Genomic DNA, 20,723 nt, shown 5'->3' on the forward strand with positions numbered 1-20,723 from the left:
TATATTTAAAGACTGATTTAACTAGCAAAGTATCGTCGACCAAGTCTGGCAAAATCGTTAGGGAAGCTCACAGAAAATCAATGTTTAAACTTTGTGGACATTGGAACTTTGGCTAACATGGTGAGAACGGTCCAGAATATTCTGTCAATACGTTTGACAAGACAATGGAACTTTAGAGCAAGGGAGGTATGAAGACTCTCTACTCGTAAACATTTTAAACATTGAAATTTCACTGTACTCACATGTAAACATAAACACTCACTCTACTCACATGTAAACAAGAAACCTCACTCTACTCACATTTAAAGGTGAACTCGCTGTACTCGCTCTGGTCCACGGCCAGCACCACATTGAAGGGGGCGCCCTGAGCGCTGGTAGACATCCTGAACGTCAGCGACCGAATGGTGTCGGGCAGGTCGATGATGTTGTCGGTGCCGTCGCCTGCCGTCACTTTGTTGACCTTCTGTCTTCTCTTTTTCAACCCTCGCTCAGGAGTTTAGTCGTCCGCTTGAGGAGCGGGGTGTGTGCGGCACACACGCACGAGCCTGGGTGCACGTCAATGCACGCGCACGGCTGCAGGCTGGCGAGATAAGCCCCGCGCGCATGCGCCAGCCTCTCCAAACTTTTCTCTTCTCCCCACCCCCTGGTCCCCTGCCATCCACCCCGCCGCGAGCTGTGGTCGACCCCCGCCTTGATCATGGCCACCCTTACATCTCCTCCTCTCCACCCACCACTGCGTGCATCCAACATCCAGTCTCACCCTCACGTGCAGTTCAAGGTCGTGGCTGCTGACGTCATCAAGATGCTGCTGCTGCTCGACACCAGGAAGTCTCACGACTAGTCTCCCCTTTTCCATCTCTCCTGTCAAACACTAAACAACCCAAGATGATGTTTGGCACATCAGATCGCTCAGAAGCTGGTAGGACTGGGTACAGGGAGGGGGATAAGGGACTGCGTGGTGACCTCCTCTCCACCAGCGACGATAGCAGCGGCCGGTAGTTGTTGCTGTAGTCGTCTCTTCAAGCTGATCGATGGTCTTTAAGAATCCGGATTCTGTCTCGCTCCAGCACGTGTACAAGGTACAAGGTACCCAGCTGCAGGGAGGTGGGTGAGCAGGTGGTGGGGTAGCACTAAGCTCAGGAAAGCCCTTGGCATGGTGTAGGAAGTGGTTGGGAGGATGTTCTGAGATAGTTGTCATCAAAACAAACCCGAAGAAAGCTACCACAATCAATCTGGATTGTAACAAGATGGACTAAAAATACAAGAGGATTTCTCCAAACAACAATACTCAACTGCTATTGAGACACAAGAGGCTGTCCACTTCATACAATGTTCACACCACAGCGAAGACAATGTCCATCCAAACTGTTCTCTACGATATATTCGTCAATATAGAGTCTATTCTATGATACAATATTGCACACACAAGATAATGTGCAACCCACGTATGTTGTCGGTGTAGTGTTGTATTCACACAATATTTAGCACAGACAAGATGTACACACGACTGTCCGTTGTTGTACCACCAGCGACCCCGATGACCTAACTGCTGAGCTGAGTGAAAGTTTTACGAATCCTGATAACATTTCATTGCAGTCACTTAAACCCTCGCCTGCTGATCACAGATTTCTATCGTCTGTGTACATCTGTGGCCGGGGCAAGCGTTTAACTTATTGTCCTGAATACAATGGTTCCTCCAGTCGATGTTTTGGTTTTGTAGACAATCATGGCGTCACGTGTCGCGGTCCTTTGTCCTGGGCGGTGAGGACAGGAGGAGTGAAAGGCCGAACATGAGTTTTGCCTCTAGCATATTGGACTAACCTAAACAATTACAACTATCCAAGCTTATCTTTCCACAAAACAAGGGTGACTGGGATAGCTTTCATTTAAACATTTGTTGGATCCTGACTTCTATGTCCTTGACCTCGCGCTGTGCATGACCCTTGTGAACCTGTATTGAGAACGGAAATGTGGTATTTACCCACACATGTGGAAACAGTATTGTGAAAGGAAAATTTCCCAATCACTTTGGAAAATTATTCCCTTATTTCTTTAATGTACCCTGTTGGTCTCACTGGAAACTAGTTCTCAGCCAGTCAGCTGTCTCGACCTTCAGGCAACAGCCGGTCGGCTCCCACAGGACGTGGATGAAATATTTTACAATCTTGACCTTAGTTCCTGACCTATGTTTGAAGAGGAGTTCTAATTTAAGAATGAAGCTGGAATCGCAGATCTTTGTAAACCAGATTTCCACTGGGAAGGACTGTTGTGTAAACATGGCCTAAATGTCCGGCCCATGCAGACTCAAATGCGGACCCAAAATGCGACACGAGTGCGGACAACCGAGTGCTAATTAAGACTACTAATTGCATAAGAAGCAATCAGCTGTACAAGGTTTCTAGTGTCAACAATAGGCCAGCCATCGACTTGTAAACCTTGCCTGTAAGACCCTGTACCCTCGCTTGCAAGTGACATGAATTAGGGTCAAGAGGTCACGAGCGTTAATGTCGCGGTTACCTCGCTGATTGACTTTGTAATGTCTGTTGATGTTATTTTACATTTTCATTGCACATCTGGACATGACACCACAGTCGAGACTAGCAGCAGAACATTCTACATGGACTCTCTTCATTACATCATAGAAATGAAGAGATTAGGTGCGTGTTGTAACTTCGCAATTGATTGATTGATTGATCGATCTGTGCTGAGATTGACTGTGTTGTTGTGTGGTGTACTGTGTGACCTCTGTGGGTCCCAAGCAGCAAGGAAGTGTAAACAAACAGTTACAGTCGCCCTGTAACACGGAAATGGATATCAGTAAACAACAAAGAGTTAGTCACCTGGGCGAACCCAGTCAAGTCGCCATCTTTCCTACTAAAGACAACTCATGTTCTTGCAGTTCATTGCGCCATCTGCTCGGGTGTGTTTGAGGACCTCAGTGAGACCCTCGGCCATCTGTATCCGTGGCGACTGCGACAGATGGAAACTTTATTGCCGTTACTGGCTGGAGCCTCTTGGCTTGTTAAGGAAAGTGCTTAGCGGTTGGTTTGAAGATAATATTTTATTCTTATCTTGTGGGTCGCCATCGTGGAATTCTCAAGCGTTCGTGCTCTCAGACACGCACACAGACCTACACACATACTTACAGCCGATGCACATATATACACAAATGTGCTCGACATGTACATACGCGCGTGCAACCACATACGGGCAACCACATACACGAACGCATGTACGCATTTACACACAGGTTGATACATATACACACTCACACACATAAACCCATACACACACACAAACAAAGCACACGTACACACACCCACACTGACACAGATAACGCAAGGTAGATGCCACGAATATTTTTATCTCCTTTACTTTCGCTTTTATTTGAAACAGATGTTTGATCACCAGCCTTGAACCTTTTACATTTCTAAGCTGTAAAAGGGGCTGAGACGTGTTCACGGACCCTATTTACAAGAAGCTATGTTGGATTCTGTCATTGCATTATTATATTCACCACGAGAGGTGTGATCAGTGCGCAATCTGTGCGGGCGCCAGGCTACGGGAGCGGCGACCAGTTGCTAAGTGCGTGCCACCAACACACTGCGGCGAAGACTGTCAAGCTTAAGCTAATGATTAGTTAATGATCAGTGGGTGTGACTGCACCACGAGATAAACAAGGCTGAGAGTGTGAAGGGGTCTGTGAGGCTGGGGTCGACTGGCGCCATGTCGCCCCACCTGCACCGCGGCACCGAGCAGCACGTGCACAAACCCGTCGTCTGCTTGTGAAAACACTGCCACAGTCTTTTTTTTTAATTTTAGGAACGATGGAAAATCCATTAGCTGTGTCCGCTGTCCAGAAAAGCTAGGGCAGTGTTAAATTTTATATATTAAAAAAGTATTTCTTAAAGAAATCTGTACTCGATGCTCCATGTTCCGCGCATGCGTAGTTATTCGCTTTTTTTCTGTCTTTATTTACTGCCGCAAAAACTCAAAGTTCTTAAAAAGAAATAAAAAAAGTACTTCAAACCTTTGAGCAACAAAGTGTAAATACAACCGCAATTACACAGAAACATCAACACACGTGTGTTTAACACGCTGTTGATACTCTTACACCGGAAATGGTGAGTCACCACGTGACTGTAGCACCGGAGCGAGTCGTATGCATCACAACTGAAATATTTGTCAGAAAGAAAAGCTTCATTCATGGCGCAGGCGCTCGGCAATTCGAAAAGCCTGAGACGACAAAGTGAGGTGGCGAGAAAGTTCGTGTACAGACACCCCGACAGCCTGACAGGAGGAAGAGAAAATATATAACAGCATTTTCAACACCTACCAACGGCAGACAACTCTCCTGTCGTTATTTTGTCGCGACTCGGGACTTCCGGCGGGAGAGCAGCAGGGGAAAGTAACCCACACCGACCTCCTGTAATCGGTAAAGATAATCGCACAGACTACACAAATGGCAGCAGTAAATTATGATCAGGAGAATCGCGCGCCACATCGACAGGTAAGTGAACAGTCAGACTCACATCAGCTGCTGTGGCTGGTGTGGCTCAGACCTGGTGTGCATACACCCGGGTGCAGCTTTTTGTAGTGCTCAACATTCCGGATCACTTACTCCCGGCACTCCAAAGATTGTATTTCAGGCGAGCCATGGCTTGTTGCATGTGATTGCCTTCCTGCACACAGCTGTGACTGTAATACACAGGCTGGGCAGACTCCTGCCTGACTCGCGAGTATTAAATCGAAAACGAAAGTAGGGAGTTTGGAGGAGATTGCTGTTGGAGAAGTTGTTGTATGTAGTTTTAAGATGTTTCAGTCGTCAGCATCTGTTAGCACGCACCACTTGAATATTTTTTGGTGGTCTAATGAGGGCAAGGGAGGAGATTTATACTCTTCGTATTTGAAACACTTCCTAGTAAGGACTCACGTTTCGCTGAAAACAGAGACCGATGACTGTTGTCCAACTTCTTTCTTTCTCCGTCTCAGTTGTCTACCCCTCCCCCTCTGTGTGTGTGTGAGAGTGTGTTGTTACAGAAAGTGTGTGTGTGTCACTGTGTGTGTGTATCTCCGACTGCCGAGGGCTGGCGAGGGCTCACCCGTGTAGTCGCTCACTCAACATCTCCGTCATGCATGATACGCATCTGACGTACCAGGCTTTGTGCGCCTTGCCGCGCGCGAGACAGCGACGTCAGTGAGTAGTCCGCAGGCTGGCTCACAGACTTGCTGATAAACATCCTGCTCAGGACAAATCTGCAGAATTAATTAACTCAGGTGGTTACATGTGTGCACAGCGCTTGCACTGACGTCAGCGCACGTGGAAACCACTTCCTCTGGCTCTGGTGTGCGTGCGCGTGTTTTCTGATAAATAAAGGACGACAGGCAGTCAGATATTAAGTCAGGTGTGATTGCTGCTTTTTTATTTCCTGTATGATGGTTAAAAAGTAATGTTGTTTCCACGTAGCAGGCGCCAAGTGTGGAAGGTGTGTGTCACGTGACTGAGATGATTGTCTTGCAGGCCCGGCAGCTACAAGAGTTGTTCCACGGCCGCTTTTCCTTTGAGGAGGCCGGGAACTGATCGCAGCCAAGGGAGACTTGCAAGAAGCTGCAAACTTTGTGCTCAATGGTAATCTTAACAACAACTGTAATAGATGTGAATGAATGTAGCAATGTTTTATGTGTGTATTTTATGTATGTAACGGCTTCCCAAACAGTTTTTAAAATCTGGAAAGGTTAATAATATAAAAGATTGGAAAACATGTCAGTGTGAAAGTTTGTTTACAATGGACAGATAAGTGTGGAAATTTGAGAAGACTATTTTTTAAACATTCTTCCTAACTTGGATAAACTCAAAATCTATCATAAGGACATGTTGTGTATATGTTATGTTCACATTATGCATGCATGATGTATTTATTATTGCTACACCATTCATATATTATATACACAATCTATGATACTGTAGTATGCCAAAGTCATGTATATATTGTATACATATTGTACATACATTATTATATATTGTGTCATCATCATTGTGTATTGTGTATACATTATACATGTGTCGGATATTATATACACAGTATGCATGAAGTAAATATTTACCTATTTTCATTATGAATGAATTATGTAAGTGATAATGCATGTACAGTATGCGCTTATGTGTATCATATATTTCTGATTATTTATAAATATGTATCAGATATGTGCTTATGTAGCTGTATGTTAATGTTGGTGACCATAATAGTCTGTAATGTTTGCGCAGTTCTGTGTGTGAGTACCCGCTATTTCATGCTACTAGTATGACGGGTAGGTTCATGTCTGTCTACAGGGGATGCTGCTGAAGTCACGGCTTACATCTGGGTCGGAGAGAGGTGAGTTTCCTCGAACATAGAATAAATATAAGGGAAGGTCAATGAATGTTTTTGAAAAAAAAAAAAAGGTTAAGATTTTTCCTAGCTTAACCTGAAGGTTTACTTCATTAACATTTTTCCGATGTCAAAGTTCAAGAGACAAAAGTCAAAACAAAATGGTTAGCGAGAAATTCCTCAAAATTTGATCTCCGCTTGTAAGAGAAAATAAAATAAAAGAATAAAGGTGTACTAGGCGCAGTCACAGGTTAGACAAATAGTGTTTAACATTTCTTTAGCAAGGTACTTAATGCAAGTTTCTAAGCAAGCAAGTGTTGTGTGTACAGTGAAGAGGATGTTTCAGGACCTGAGGGAGCTGAGGCAGATCAACGCTGCCCGAGTTCGAGAAGAACTGACCAATGGGATGCCAGCTTCCACTCGACTCTTCGCCTGCACAGACTGCAACCGTTATTGGTGGCGGAAAGTTCCAGAAAGGAAAGAGGTGCGAATAGTTTAATGTATCACAGTGTCAGACAAAATATCACAAACCTCCTCAAAATTACACTCGTTCATTCTTAGCAATTGTTTCTGTGACCTATCACCGTTAGGTTTACGATTGTTATTGTAAACAATGCTGTGATGTTGCCTTCACGTGTGTATGTATTCACAACTCCATGTTAGAGAATCTTCGAAAACAACATTTATTTCTCGGTTGGATTGATTCATGATAATTAGTAAATGCTAAAAATCTTTGCTTAAGGATTACATATGAAAACCGTGTAGTGTCCATGGTGCTTATTGGTATCCATGGAGACCTCATCTCAGGTAGCATGCTGTACTTTGTCTACGCTCTAAACTACCCTCAGGGTCCAGATACAATAATAAACCCAAGGTTAGCTTTGCCACCGCTCTATAACTACAGTTCCGTGGGTAAAACATCTGTAAGGGAGGAGTCTGGACACTCATTAAAAATTTAGGATACCCTGTCGCTTGTCCTCGAGTTCCCAATGTTACCTACAGGACAAGCAACCCTCGGTAACTACCACCCAGATGTTGCAGATATAGTGGCATGCCTACACAAAACTCAGGTGATAGATGAGGTGATAGAAGAATCATTAAGTTTGTAAGTCACCTGTCCATGTGTCTCATAGTGTTCTGTGAATCACACTGCCTACCTTGTACTGCAGGTGTCCAGGTGTAACAAGTGTCGCAGCAAGTACGACCCTGTACCCCGGAACACGAGTGGGGGCTGGCGGACTTTGAGTGCGACTGCGGCAACTCCTTCAGGTGAGTCTCTGGCATTTTCTCTCTTGTAGCACACATGTACGATCGTGTGCTGATATTTTGTTTACTTACCTGTGAAGGCATTCTACAATCGACACTAATCGCGGCAAGAGGACTTCAAAATAATTATGTTGACACTTGACATCCGAGGTTCATCAAACGTGACGCGTTCTTGTTTACACTTTGTAAAACAATTTGTTGACGACTGCTGTGCTCTTCATATATCAAACAGTATTATAATCACAATAATGCTTTTTATTATGACTACTACTTAATTTTCTTCTCATAATTATCATCATCATTATTGCTCAGAGCAACGGGGCTCATGAATGAAACAACCCGGATTTGTCTGAGATGTAACGCCTACGTGTACCCGGCACGGATTATTCCTCCATCTGAAAATCTGGAGAGAAGACCGCGGAGAGGTGAGAATGTCAAGGGACATAAGCTACGACACCAGACATTTAGTTTTACAAATTTTTTTTTTTTTTTTTTTTTTGAGATGTCTGGTATTTTTGTAGATTTAAACGATACATAAACGTGTAATTTTTGAAAAAGCTATTTATAAACGCTGTCTGTGTTTCTGAATCGGACCAATCTGAGTCCTGATACCTGTTTACGTGTCCGATGTATCTGAGCTTTGATAAATTTCATATTGTATTTCAATGATTAATAACTTGACAGTTATTTCATCTTTTTTATCAAACATGTTTTAGCACCGATGAGGCAGTTCCTGCAGTTGCATGAAGATCAAAGAATTTTAAGGGAGGTGTACTACCCGAGTCCGCGACACCTCAGCACAGGTTCCACGGTGCCCACGTGTCTCACCCAGGGTGACTTACAGGAGAGGTACAACTTTCCCATCGTCCTCCCTGTGATAAGGGAAGAACAAGGTGGCAGTGATGACGACGACAACGATAGCAACTGATGGAGTCTTCGCGAACCTCAGGTCTTGCAGTTCCTCGCGATACCTCCTCGTTGCCTAGCAACCTCAGGTTGTTCGTCTGTTGCCTCCCGACCATCTGTTATCAACCTCTTGTTAAGGAGTATCGCTGTTTCAGAGTTGAAGCTTTGTGGTTTTTTTTTAAAAAAAAATTATAACCGCCTCTGAATAAATTCATGCAAAGGGGAGACAAAAGAATGGTGTTATGCCTTGCAAAAATGGAACAGATGAACGAACGCGATGAAAAACTCCCGCAAAATTCCAATTTTAAACTACATTAGTTGATTAAAATATCGGACAAACAAACTAAAACAAAAAGTCACAAAAGTTGAAATAAAAACACAAAACAAAACAAAGAAAAAAAAATCCAGAACATCAAACACCTTCAATAAACCACCACAGACTTCGGTGAGGTGAAAGTTTTATTTTTTTCATCGCTCGCTGTTGTCTAGCACAAAGGTGTGAAGACCTGACTGTTTCCCAGGAGGTACAACCAGCAACTTTATTTGTTTTCTCTAACCAGACTGATTTCCTAGACTGGATGTGATTAAAGGAACCGAGATAATTAATGCTCCACTCGGTCAATTTAGCAAAGGGAGTACGGGTAAAGGGAGATTAATTTATTTTTCTGACTTCCAGACTAATTCTCTTCTCTCACCCGTTACAAGGGACGTCAGCAGTTGTGTTAAGTTGCAGGATTTCTAACAAGATTTAGGATTAAAAATACATTTTCACATTACCTGAAAGGGGCTTTGGGAACAAACAACGCAGGAAAAGAATAAACACATGTCAAGTACTCGTAACATACCTCCTCCTCCTCCTCCTCCTCATATCTGTCTGCATGTTTATACCTCTCTCCCAAGTCTCTCTCCCTTACATAGAAACTAAAACTGATCGCACTTTTTAATCAGGATGTTGCTAACTTTATTTACTAATTTGCTAATGTGTCCCTCATTTCCCATTCCCTGACAGTCTTGTAGCACCCCGGGTATTTCGTTAGTCAGTCAATTAATATTCTCCATCATCAGTGATGATAAAGGACAAAACAATGAAATAGGTTGGGGTGTGGGGTGGGGGTCAAATCCTACCAAAGGAAGATAACTCAGTCTTGCTGTCTTCCTGTTCCGGCTGAGTGTTATCATCAGTGATAATTGCACAGACTTCAAAATGGCGGCGGATGAGGGACAAGCAGAATACGACCGACAGGTAGGTGAATCCTCTTCACTCGCGATGCAACCAGCATCCACCCTGTTGTGTAGAGGATGTGAATGAGGGTGTCGGGTGGGTGTCGTGCTACATGTATCCATATTATTAACAGTTACACTCGACACTGGAATGTTGTTGCTGACATCTGTAAAGTCTTGCTACTTGGGTCACCTGACCGCCGTTGAAACTGTTAGTAAAGTCAGGAATGTGACTATTTCAGTCGCTAACACCTATTAGTTTAGTTGATTAGTTTATTTTTCTTCTAATCCGTCAAGATGTGTACTTTCGTTTTTAAAACATTTCACTAGACGAGTTTGTGTGTCGCTTAAAACAAAGACAACTTTATATTTTTATCATTTATCCTTATTCCCCATCCTCTCTAGCCCCTGCCCTCTCCCCAGTGTCGTACTTGTGTGTAAGAGACAGAGGGAATGAATGAAAGTATCCTCAGCACTCATCAAAGGGTGTGTCACGTGACTGATCTTGCAGGTGCGGAAGCTGCGAGAGTTGTTCCATGGCCGCTTTTCGTTTGAGGAAGCGCGGGAGTTGATGATAGCCAATGGAGGATACCGAGAAGCTGCACAATTTGTACTTTCTGGTAATCTTAATTAACATTGCCTTTGGTATATATTTATATATCTGTCTGTGTAAGCGCCCTCGAGAACGAGAGAGTATAGATGTGTGTGAGTGTAACAAAGATTTATCAGATGAAAGAATTATCTTTTGACGATGGTCCACAGTTTCAACAACTGCTTGTTATCTGCTTTAACAGTTAAATCAGGAAAAGATAATAACTGTATGTTTAGCCAGAACACAGATCATTATTTTAATGAGATTATTTTAATGAGTCATCGTCACACCTGAGTGTGTGTGTGTATGTGTTTATCTGTGTGTTTGTATGTGTTTACATGTGTTTATGTGCGTCTGTTAGCGTGTTCTTTCAAGGTTGGGTTTACTCATGTTCGTATTGTATCAACTGTTGACAGCTTTTGTGAAGTCATGTGCTCACGCCCTTGCTTATATTGTCTTTATGTTACTCTTCTTTCATTTGTGACTTGGGTGATGTTTTCTCATCTGTTCAGGGGATCCAGATGAAGTGACAACTTTTATTTTTGGTCTGAGTGAGGTAAGTGTAACTAGTGGGTAAGACAAAGTAATGTTCATACTATTGAGATAATTTGTAGCCTCAGACACGACACCCAATGATCACTGAAGACTGTAGACTCGGTGTCCAATTTTAAACATGAGTCAAATCATGTTATCAATTAAACATGTCTCATTCATGTCCGAGGCGCAGTGCCAAGTGTGACTCAATGTTTTTAACAACACTAAATGCCGTAGGAGCTGTTTGAAATATACAAAATTAAAAAGGAAATATTGAATGTCAGACAAGTGAAGTCCATGTTGCAGGACCTGAGGGAGCTGCGGGAAACCAGTGCTGCGCGCGTGTATCATGAGCTGACCTCTGGCATCACCACCTCCACTCGTCTCTTTGCATGTAAAGACTGCGACAGGTACTGGTGGCGGAAGGTCCCACAGCGGAAAGAGGTACAAAACATATCTCATCTCACCGATAATGCAAGAACCACTAACAAGGAATCCCTCTGCATATCTTCCTTTGGTTTCATCCTTTTTTACGAAGTCTCTGCTCATTGTCATCGTTCATTCCATATCTTGACGAGTCCAAGATAATCTGTCAATACTATCGAACACTTTTTTTCGTCACCTACATCTCCATATTCAGTACTATCTCATCATCTATATATTGACCAGCATCCAAAGTCTGTTTCCTTAATCAACTTAATGTGGGACCGTGAACTGTAAGTGACTCACCGTGTCTACCCGGCATGTACAAATCAGAGTTTGACTTTTTTCCTACCACTTGTTATCATCCCTGATAAATTACCTAGACTGGTGGGCAAATTTCCAGTCGAACCTTACACCGACCATATTTTGCTAGAATGTCCTGCCACCACACCTGTCCCTCAGGTAACAGGTCACAGTTTCCTGCTCTCAACATTCGTCTTACATGTCTTCAGTTACAATAAACTTTGTCTTTGTTTACATGAAGTGACACTAATAATAACAAGTATTTTCTTGCTTGAGGGGGTAACTACACACCGACTCAGTTGCTGACAGTTCATTGCAGGTGTGTCAAAGTGTTATCAGATGTCATTTGACACAGGACTGACATTTCACTGCAGACATTTCAAAGTATCATGGGGAGGTAGGTGACATTTTACACAGAAATGAAATGTCATTGCAAGTGTCAAAGTGTCATGGAGTGTCAGGTTTAAAGTAATTCTCACTTCGCTTCACAGAAGAGGGGGGGGTGGAAGTGTCAGGAGTAGATGTTAGGTTTGACACAGTCCTGACATTTGACTGCAGGGTGTCAGATATGTCAGATTTGACACAATAGTGACATTTGACTGCCTGACATTTGACTGCAGGGTGTCAAGGGTAGATGTCAGATTTGACACAATAATCACATTTCACTGCAGGTTTCAATGTGTCAGAGTGCGAAGTCAGGTACGACCCGGTACCCCGCGATAAGGAATGGGGTTTGGCTCTGTTCGAGTGTGACTGCGGCAACTCCTTTAAGTGAGTTCACATCGTGCATGGTTGCATGTTCTTGTTGTACATACAGCTGTGGTTTAATTTATTTTCTATTTATTTGCTGTTAAAAGGTGACTTAGACCTTTACATCCGGTCATGTGAATAACTTTACCTGTCGGCTTTACGTTTTGGCTACAGTATAATTGAGACTGGTGTTTGGGATACATTATAATTACGATTGGAATTCGGATACATTATAACTAAGACTGGTCTTCAGGACACGTTATAACTGAGACTAAACTTTGTAATACATTATAAATGAAACTAGTCTTCTTATTCTAGTCTGGGAAACATTATTGCAACTGTCTTCTGTTGATAGTTTAAACCAAGCTCATACCATACACATGTTTACTTCAATAGAACTGTCCTGAGATGTTTTTCTATAACACTATTGTATTACTTGCCTTAAAATGCTGGCAAAATATCATGATGATGATGATGATGATGATTTTATTCTCAGAGCGCAAGGGATCATGAATGAAACAACTCGGCAGTGTTATGAGTGCTTCGCCAATCTGTACCCCACAGAGATTATACCTCCATCCGATGATCTTCAGCTAAACCCGAGAAGAGGTAAAACAAGAAGAAAACAAAAGTCTGTTTACTTTTAAAGGACTGTTTGTGTTACTGCAAGCTCTGCTCTTCCCTCTCCAAAACATACTGTTCACATTGACTTTGGTTGACGCCCTCTGACCCCGACAGGAAGCTCGTGTCTCGTGTTGCAAACACATCTAGTCAGTCGTTAAAGATGCTACTATCCTGTTTTCCCCTTTCTTCAAGCTCTACTACGATGTAAAAATGTACAAGTCTGACCTGAACATCATGCCAGATTGTATTCACAAAATGAGAGGAAACAACCTCTCCCTCCCAGAACATCGTGACCATGCCAAGAAGAGGTCAGACACCTGAGGTCACGTTTGTTTACGAATAAAGCCAGTTAGTCCCACTTGTTCCATTGCTGTATCCTTGACAACGTGACACAATAGATTCTTGGCCTTAAGAATTGGGTTTTTTTTATGTGGATGGTGTTGTTTGTGCATTAAATTGAATTTTATGTTTGTTTCTTCCTTTCTTCAGCTCCAATGCGCCAGAGAATTGTTCAGAGAATTTCCAGAAGGGTGTACTACCCAAGTCAAGTACACGAGAGCACCGGCTCCACGGTGACAACCTGTCTTACCCAGGGTACCCTGCGGGAGACTTACAACTTTCCCATCGTCCTCCGTGTGATAGAGGAAGAACACAGCGATGATAACAGCGACAATAACTGACGAATCCTTCCCAAATCGTAGGTTATATAGCTGCTGGCCATACCACTTCATCTCCTGGCAACCTCATGCAAGGAAGCCATCTTTGTTAACAGTTTTAATTTCGTTACTTGTCATTATCGTTGAATAAACAATTATGCCGGATAAAAATAGAGAATGGTGTAACATATTGTAAAAATAATAAAGAGATGGTCGACTATTAAAAATAGAAAACAAATACACTACAACAGCAGAAAAGTAGAAAGTAACAAAACTAGCAAACAAATAAATAAACCTCACTAAATCATCAAGAAGAAGAAAGTCTGTTAATCGATTGATATTATTGGTGACAGAGCGAATAGCAACGACATCTCATTTAGAAATATGTCAAGACTGGTTAGTTTATCTTTTTCAGTGACAATATCAAAGACCAACTTTATTAATCCCAGCGATAAATTATACTGGAGAAGTTTGCTTTGGTATAAACACAAACAAAACAATAAGTACAACAAGTGCTGCTTACAAGATGATGGGGACAAGGTTGTGTATCATAGCAAACTTTCATTTTTCATGTTGTACAACCAGAAGGTTCATTTGTTGTCTTTACCCAGACCTGTCTGATAGGGTGGGGGTAGTTGGGGGATTGAGTAAACTGCCCTTCGGTGACTCAGTGAGTTTATATGTCTGCAATAGGTCAGGGGTGAAAATGTGTTTCTGTGTCTTCCACATTAACTCAGGTTTTCACCGGTGACAACAATGTTCACAAGTTTGTTGTAAGCTGAACGATGTTTCAACGATATTTGATTCAAAGTAACTTGAGATTATCATAAGAATTACACACCAAAAGAATAACCCAATATTAAGTAATATAATTATCCCCCTTGCTCATATCTCGTTTATAATTTTCTTCAACACAATCAACATTTATTATCATGTCAGTTTCATGTCTTCTATTGTTACATTAAAGTCTCATTCTCTTATTTCTCCTTCTCTCTCTCTCTCTTCATGTCTTTTTTTAATTTTAAAATTTTTTCCAGGTTTTAATACTTACAATCATTAGTTATTATCATCTTTTCATTAGTATCTTCTATTTAGTCTTACTCTCACTTTCTTTCTTTCCTCTGGCCCCGACTCTCTTAATCCCGCACTCATTTCTGACTGTAGTTGTCATCAGTTCACTTCTGTCCATTCTGTTGGAAATAAACTGTAGCTGGTAATACTATTGAGAGTGATGTCCCTTTGAGGAGATAACTCTATGTATTTGTGATTTTACGTTGACCTGTTGTGAATATCGTGCTTTTTATTGAATAAAGACTTTTTCATCATTGTGGTGAATTATTTACTAGTGAAAGTGAAAGTGAATGAGAGGCGACTGTGTGTTAATATTTGTCTTGTGTTCAGACATTATATATAATTTGTGTTTGGACTGTTCGTGTTTTGTGGTAAGAGTGACTGTGTGTCTGTGACACCACCACAGTCTCTAACAACCAAAATCAGCGGCAAACAACTCTCTTATTCTTATCCACCTTGTCACTACCCGACTTTTTTCCTTTACGGACGTGCTTTGACGACAGCTGGTCGTCAATGATAATCGCTCAGACCAAGATGGCAGCTGCACCCGATGACGACCAAGGGGACGCCAGTCGACAGGTAGGTTGTCTGGGGAATTCTGTTCACCTGTGTGATATGGTGTTGTGTGGGGGATGTGGGCCTGTAGACTTGCTGTCCTCTTATGTATACTGTAGCAGTTACACCCGACACTCCATTGTTCTTGTTTGTACACCTCAGTGCTTGCATTGACTTGCATCGTCTGACTTGCAGGCCAGGCTTTTGGGAGACTCGCGGCTAAACATTGTTCAGTTTGAGCTGGTAAACATAAGAAGTGAATGTGAAGAAGTGTTCGGACAGGTGGTTAAAATAGTTTGAAATTTATTTAGTCGACATCTGGATAGTATAGTTCTTCATATTTGACGAGAGATCTACTTTCGTTTTACAAGCTTTTCGTGAGAAGAATTGTGTATTGCTTAAAGCAAAGACCAGGCCATGATTTCTGTTATCACCTTTTAATCCCCCCCTCCAAACAGTCTTTCTATTGCTTGGTGTGTGTGATGTGTGCGTACGTGCATGCAAGGGAATGAGGAAGTGAGAGGATGTGTGTGAGAGAGAGAAAGAGAGTAAGAGAGATCGCATATGCTTTAACTCAAAGTTTACAGAGCAACAGAACTGGCAGGTTAAAGCTGTAGATTATTTGCGGGTAAAGTACTAGTTAGAAATTCAGGAGAAATGTGTATTAGAGGGAGATCACAACATGGTTGTAATTTAATTTTCTATGCTTTCACGTTCGTCTGTCTGGTTTTGGATAAAAATGCTAAACAAGTAGTAAAATTATTGCGGGCTACATAAGCAAACAAGTAGCCCGTGAACAGATGTTGGTCTTTTGTGAAATGAAAGAACAGGTGGTGTATGTTTGTGTGGCACACCTGTCCATTACAGCCATTCAGAATAAAGGAATAAAAGTTATATGAGAACTGAGCACGCCATGTGTTAAATATGTGTGACAAGTGACTTACTGCCCTTGCAGGACCGGAAGCTGCAAGAGTTGTTCCGCGGCCGATTTTCGCTTCAAGAAGCGAGGGAGCTGATAGTGGCCAAGGGTGGATTAGAGAAAGCTGCTCTCTTTGTACTCAACGGTAAACATAAGATACTTTAGTGTTTATGTGTATATGTGTGTATGCGCATGCGCTCCAATGCGTGTGTGCGCGCGCGCGTGATATTGCGTCCTCTACCTGCAGGTATCTCTGTATACACGGTGTGTGGTAGTGTCACGTGGGTTTTAAACATTGACAGGTTTAAATTTTTTTGAAAAGTTGTGCTGATAAAGCAAATGTTTGAGTTCTTTTTAAGCTGCTGTTCTTCCAGTTATTACATCAACATTATTGCTCATTACTCTGTCAAGGCAATCCAGATGAAGTCACAGCCTTCATTCTTCATCGGAGAGATGTAAGTGTCACCAGTGGCAACCACAAGTTTACTTTCATGTTTCTTTTACCACGGATGTAATTTGCAGACACCAATACGACAACCCATGATGACTGAAGTATATAATGAGTATCTTAAAAAATGAAACAAATAATGGTAGCAACGCGAGTTTTCCAAGAACTACTAGATGATTGTAATAACTCTCAAGGAAGGTCTGTGTCAGATTCTGAAACACAAAAACAGAACTCAAAGGAGATCAAAGAAGCTAAGCCCAGGCTGTTTTATCAAGCTGTCGGAAGTAATGTAGAGGTCGCTGTGTGGTCGACTGTACAGTGAGTGGATGTTGCAGGCTCTGAGGGACCTGAGAGAAATCAGTGCAACGCGCGTGAAACAAGAACTGACCAGTGGTGTCAGCGCCTCCATCCGACTCTTCGCCTGCGGAAACTGCAACAGATACTGGTGGAGAAAGGTCCCAGAAAGGAAAGAGGTACAGACAACAATTAGAGTTGTTACTGAAACTATAAAAAATGGTCATTACTCCAAGTCTTGGCTGGTTCAGCACCAATCGACATGACAGGAAATTCCTTTTATCAGTCACTTTGATACAAACAGTTTTCTGTCAAACTCTCGTCCATCCATCGTCCTGAAGGTCAAGACAACAGCTTCCATAGACTGAGAGCCTCAGGGAACACGAGAAGTGACTTATTGTGATTAGACACGGCTTGAGGAAAGCTCGCCAGACTCTCATTGATACCACTCTTACCTCCTGATTAATTAAACACAAACATACTGGGTAGACTGTTTTGGTTTTGAATTTTTGGGAGATCAGTCAAGTTTTGCTGCCGAGCCCAGAAATTTTACTTAAGATGACTAAGTGTTCTGGAGGTGAAAGTTTCGAGATGCTCCTGACCTCTGGTTGCAGGTATCTCAGTGTCATCAATGCGACGTGAAGTATGACCCCGTGCCCCGGGAGCACGAGTGGGGGCTGGCGGTGTTTGAGTGTGACTGCAGCAACACCTTCATGTGAGTCCAGGTTATTTCACGCGCACAAGGTGTGGTTTGAAAGCCTTTTTTAAAGTATGGTCTACATTCTACATGATTTGGCTGATTTCCCTTCTCCTTCATAGGTCTGGGTGTCTACAGATGGTAATTCTTTCCTTTTTAACTATAAGCAATAAATAATAAAATTATGTTTAAGAACAAAAGTATGATTATTGCTATGCTGATGGTGATTATTTTTAAAAAATTAAAAAAAATTATATTAATTATATTAAAAAAAAATCAAGAAATGCTGCTGCTGCTAATGATGATGATGGTGATGATGACTGGTTTCAGCTCAACAGGTCTCATGAATGAAACAGTCCGTAGTGTTTCAAATGCAAGAAGGATGTGTACCCAGCACGAATAATTCCACCCTCTGTTGATCTGGAAAGAAAACCACGAAGAGGTACAAATAAGCGAAAAAGTATGTTTTTTAAAAAGTTGGATGATAACTAGTTAGGTTTACACCACAGACTGTCACAGAAAAATGTGACTTGATGTAACCTTTCATTTCATACGGTCTCAAAGTTTTTACTTTAGCCTTAATTCCTTACTTTCTTTAATTTTGTTGTAAATGTCAGCATCTTAATGGAGCCATTACAAATGTGCTATCATTTTTTTCCTTTCTTTTAAGTCTACTAATCTACAAAACGTATTTTCAAACGCCTGAGCTCATCTCTGTAACAGATTGTATTTACTAGTGATATACAAGTTGTATTTACTAGTGAGATACACATTGTATTAATTTCTGAGTAAACCACCACTGCCATCATTTCCAGAGGTATAGCCTAGTCAATGAATCCCAGTAATCATATGATTGCAGTACTGGATGTACTTGAGTACCCTGTAGAACGGGGTGCTTTAAGTCCCAAATCTCACTTTAAGTGTGTTTTTCTGTTTTTCTCCAGCCCCGATGCGCGAGTTCTTGCGCAGGGATCAGACTATTTTCAGACAAGTGTACTATCCAAGCAGAGTGCATCATAGCACAGGCTCCACTGTATCCACCTGTCTCACCCAGGGTGACCTACAGGAAAATTACAACTTCCCCATCGTCCTCCTGTGATAGGTGAAGAAGATGGCAGTGATGATGACAACAACGATAACAACTGATGCCCCCGTGAGCATCTGGTTGTACAGCTTCTTTGCCTTATCACTTCTTTAACAACCTAGGTTGTACAGTCCGTACCATTTCATCTTCTGTCAACCTCATGTTAAGAAACCATCGTTGTTTCTCATTTAATCTTTTTATTACTTGACATCTGTTAATGAGTAAAAATATTCAAAGAAACTTTTGAGAGTGGTTTTAAGTAGTATCAACGACCAGCAGACAAAAATAAGAAGAGATCGAAAGTAAGGGAACATGATGATGATGATGATGATGATGATGATGATGATGATGATGATGATGATGATGATGATGATGATGGAAAGATTCTCCAGGCAGTCCCCTCAGAACGTTTTCATGCCCTGCAAACCCTTTTCCGTCCCGTAGGCCAGACACAGTTAAAATTATTGTATCAGCGATTCAGTGACAATGGGTAGGAGACATAAATATCTGTCTATGGCTTAAGTTCTTCGTCAGCTCAGAAAACCCACCACAAAGGTCAGATGTCAGCTTAGGCCACAGACTTAATAACCATTGTGTAATCTTATCGCCGAACATTCCTCTGGCGCAGGGGAGCAGAACTAAGCAAGCACACCTCTAATTTCCTCTGACAGTTAGTCTGGTTTGACAGTCCAGTAATTTCAGACAGAATTAAGATACAAACATACCCAGAGCTTTGCAGCCAGTACAAGCAATGGGTTAGTGCGGTTGTACAACATTCCCAAGGATGGCTGTCGCAATCAAAAGTTCACTGTTGCAAAAAAAAAAAAAAAAAAAAAAATTGTAGAGGCAGATGTCCTTGTAAATTAATACCAGAATATGATGCCCTTTGTCATGCGTTCTATGAATAAATGTGCGCGAGGTTATTGGAGCGAAATAATGATTCTTTATGGGTTATTATACGGTGAGTAATTCATATAATGGTTTTTCTATGTTTGTATGACTACCTTCTTCCAAGGGTATTTTTCAATTCCGATTATACAGGAGCAAAAATTCAAAATATTTCTAAAAGAAAGAGGCCTCGACATAATACCTCGATGTGCCTTCGTAAAACAGTTTGTAAAAAAAAAATAATTAGACTTATCTACAAGGTCTGTACATTATCTGTGGAATGCAATGACCTCTTTGCACGCTTAGGTTTTTGCTTAACTTCCTCGAACCCCCTACTTCGTTCTTTGTAAGGCTCTTTATGTGCTTTAATCCTTTTATTTACTATTATCTTCTATCTGTAGCAAATCTGCAATGTTTCTAATTTAGTGTCCGTTTACATGTGCATGATCGCACAGCCCGTAGCTAGGTACCGCAGTTATGGCCTCTTGGCTGTTTAGCTCCATTGTTTTACTGCAGCTGTGAGCGGTTGAAAGTTTAGAGAACAGGAGATAACCCACGTAAGGGATACACCGCCATTTGTATCTGTGAGGGAGGGGAGGGCATCGAGGATCTAAGCTGCAGTTATATCCCTTTAATATTTTAACAAAACGGCTATTTCTGGTCTCAATAATGTGTCCTGATTTCAAAACTTTAGGAACTTTAGAAAAATCTGATTTTTTTCCCAGTTAAAATATAGTATAATGCAGTTCTCTCCCCACGAAATCACCTCGAAGTGGAAGCACTTTCCTACTAACTAAACCAACCAACCAACCCTTGTTCAAAAAGGCAACAACCAGTCAACTATTTAGAATTTATCTAGCCTTTTTTAATACAGCTGCAAAGAGAATATTTGTTATATGTATACCAACTATGACACAACGAGCAATCTTCTCTGACCTACAACTCTTACATCTCACTTGTTTATATTTTTACTCTTTATTCTTGTTTATCCTCGCGGTTAAGCTGATACACTGGCATTGGTAGTTAATATGTAAGAGTGGGAAGGTAGCTTCAGGACGCAGGAGAGTGGAACGAATGGACTTCCTGCCATGCAGCAGCCATGGGACAAACCCTGATATCAAGGC

General features: G+C 41.8%; 3 protein-coding genes and 1 long non-coding RNA gene across 4 annotated transcripts in view; 3 read left to right on the forward strand and 1 right to left on the reverse strand.

Moving 5' to 3' along the window:
* The window catches only part of LOC112572558 (universal stress protein YxiE-like), a 28,833-nt gene extending 28,193 nt beyond the window's left edge, over nt 1-640 (reverse strand). Inside the window, exon 1 of the mRNA XM_025252292.1 lies at nt 301-640. Within this exon, the coding sequence (XP_025108077.1) occupies nt 301-382 (82 nt within the window). The 5' untranslated portion in view covers nt 383-640. The remainder of the gene's footprint in view (nt 1-300) is intronic.
* A 3,553-nt stretch (nt 641-4,193) lies between these two features.
* Nucleotides 4,194-8,772, forward strand: LOC112572803. The gene is made up of 7 exons (XR_003101076.1): nt 4,194-4,510; nt 5,522-5,629; nt 6,332-6,374; nt 6,715-6,852; nt 7,538-7,637; nt 7,947-8,059; nt 8,351-8,772. It is a non-coding gene; the product is annotated as an uncharacterized LOC112572803 (long non-coding RNA).
* A 916-nt stretch (nt 8,773-9,688) lies between these two features.
* LOC112572824 (repressor of yield of DENV protein homolog) lies at nt 9,689-14,969 on the forward strand. The gene is made up of 7 exons (XM_025252726.1): nt 9,689-9,783; nt 10,273-10,381; nt 10,866-10,909; nt 11,194-11,331; nt 12,285-12,384; nt 12,860-12,972; nt 13,477-14,969. Exons 1-6 carry the CDS (start codon nt 9,745-9,747, stop codon nt 12,874-12,876), a joined length of 447 nt encoding a protein of 148 aa, XP_025108511.1. The 5' UTR covers nt 9,689-9,744; the 3' UTR covers nt 12,877-12,972; nt 13,477-14,969.
* A 249-nt stretch (nt 14,970-15,218) lies between these two features.
* Nucleotides 15,219-18,927, forward strand: LOC112572985 (repressor of yield of DENV protein homolog). The gene is made up of 7 exons (XM_025253015.1): nt 15,219-15,293; nt 16,225-16,333; nt 16,600-16,699; nt 16,932-17,109; nt 17,545-17,645; nt 17,958-18,013; nt 18,572-18,927. The coding sequence occupies exons 1-7, from the start codon at nt 15,228-15,230 to the stop codon at nt 18,724-18,726; spliced, it is 765 nt and encodes a 254-aa protein (XP_025108800.1). The 5' UTR covers nt 15,219-15,227; the 3' UTR covers nt 18,727-18,927.
* The last annotated feature ends 1,796 nt before the right edge of the window (nt 18,928-20,723 follow it).

This window comes from Pomacea canaliculata, linkage group LG9, assembly GCF_003073045.1.
Source record: "Pomacea canaliculata isolate SZHN2017 linkage group LG9, ASM307304v1, whole genome shotgun sequence".
Taxonomy (NCBI): Eukaryota; Metazoa; Mollusca; class Gastropoda; order Architaenioglossa; family Ampullariidae; genus Pomacea; species Pomacea canaliculata.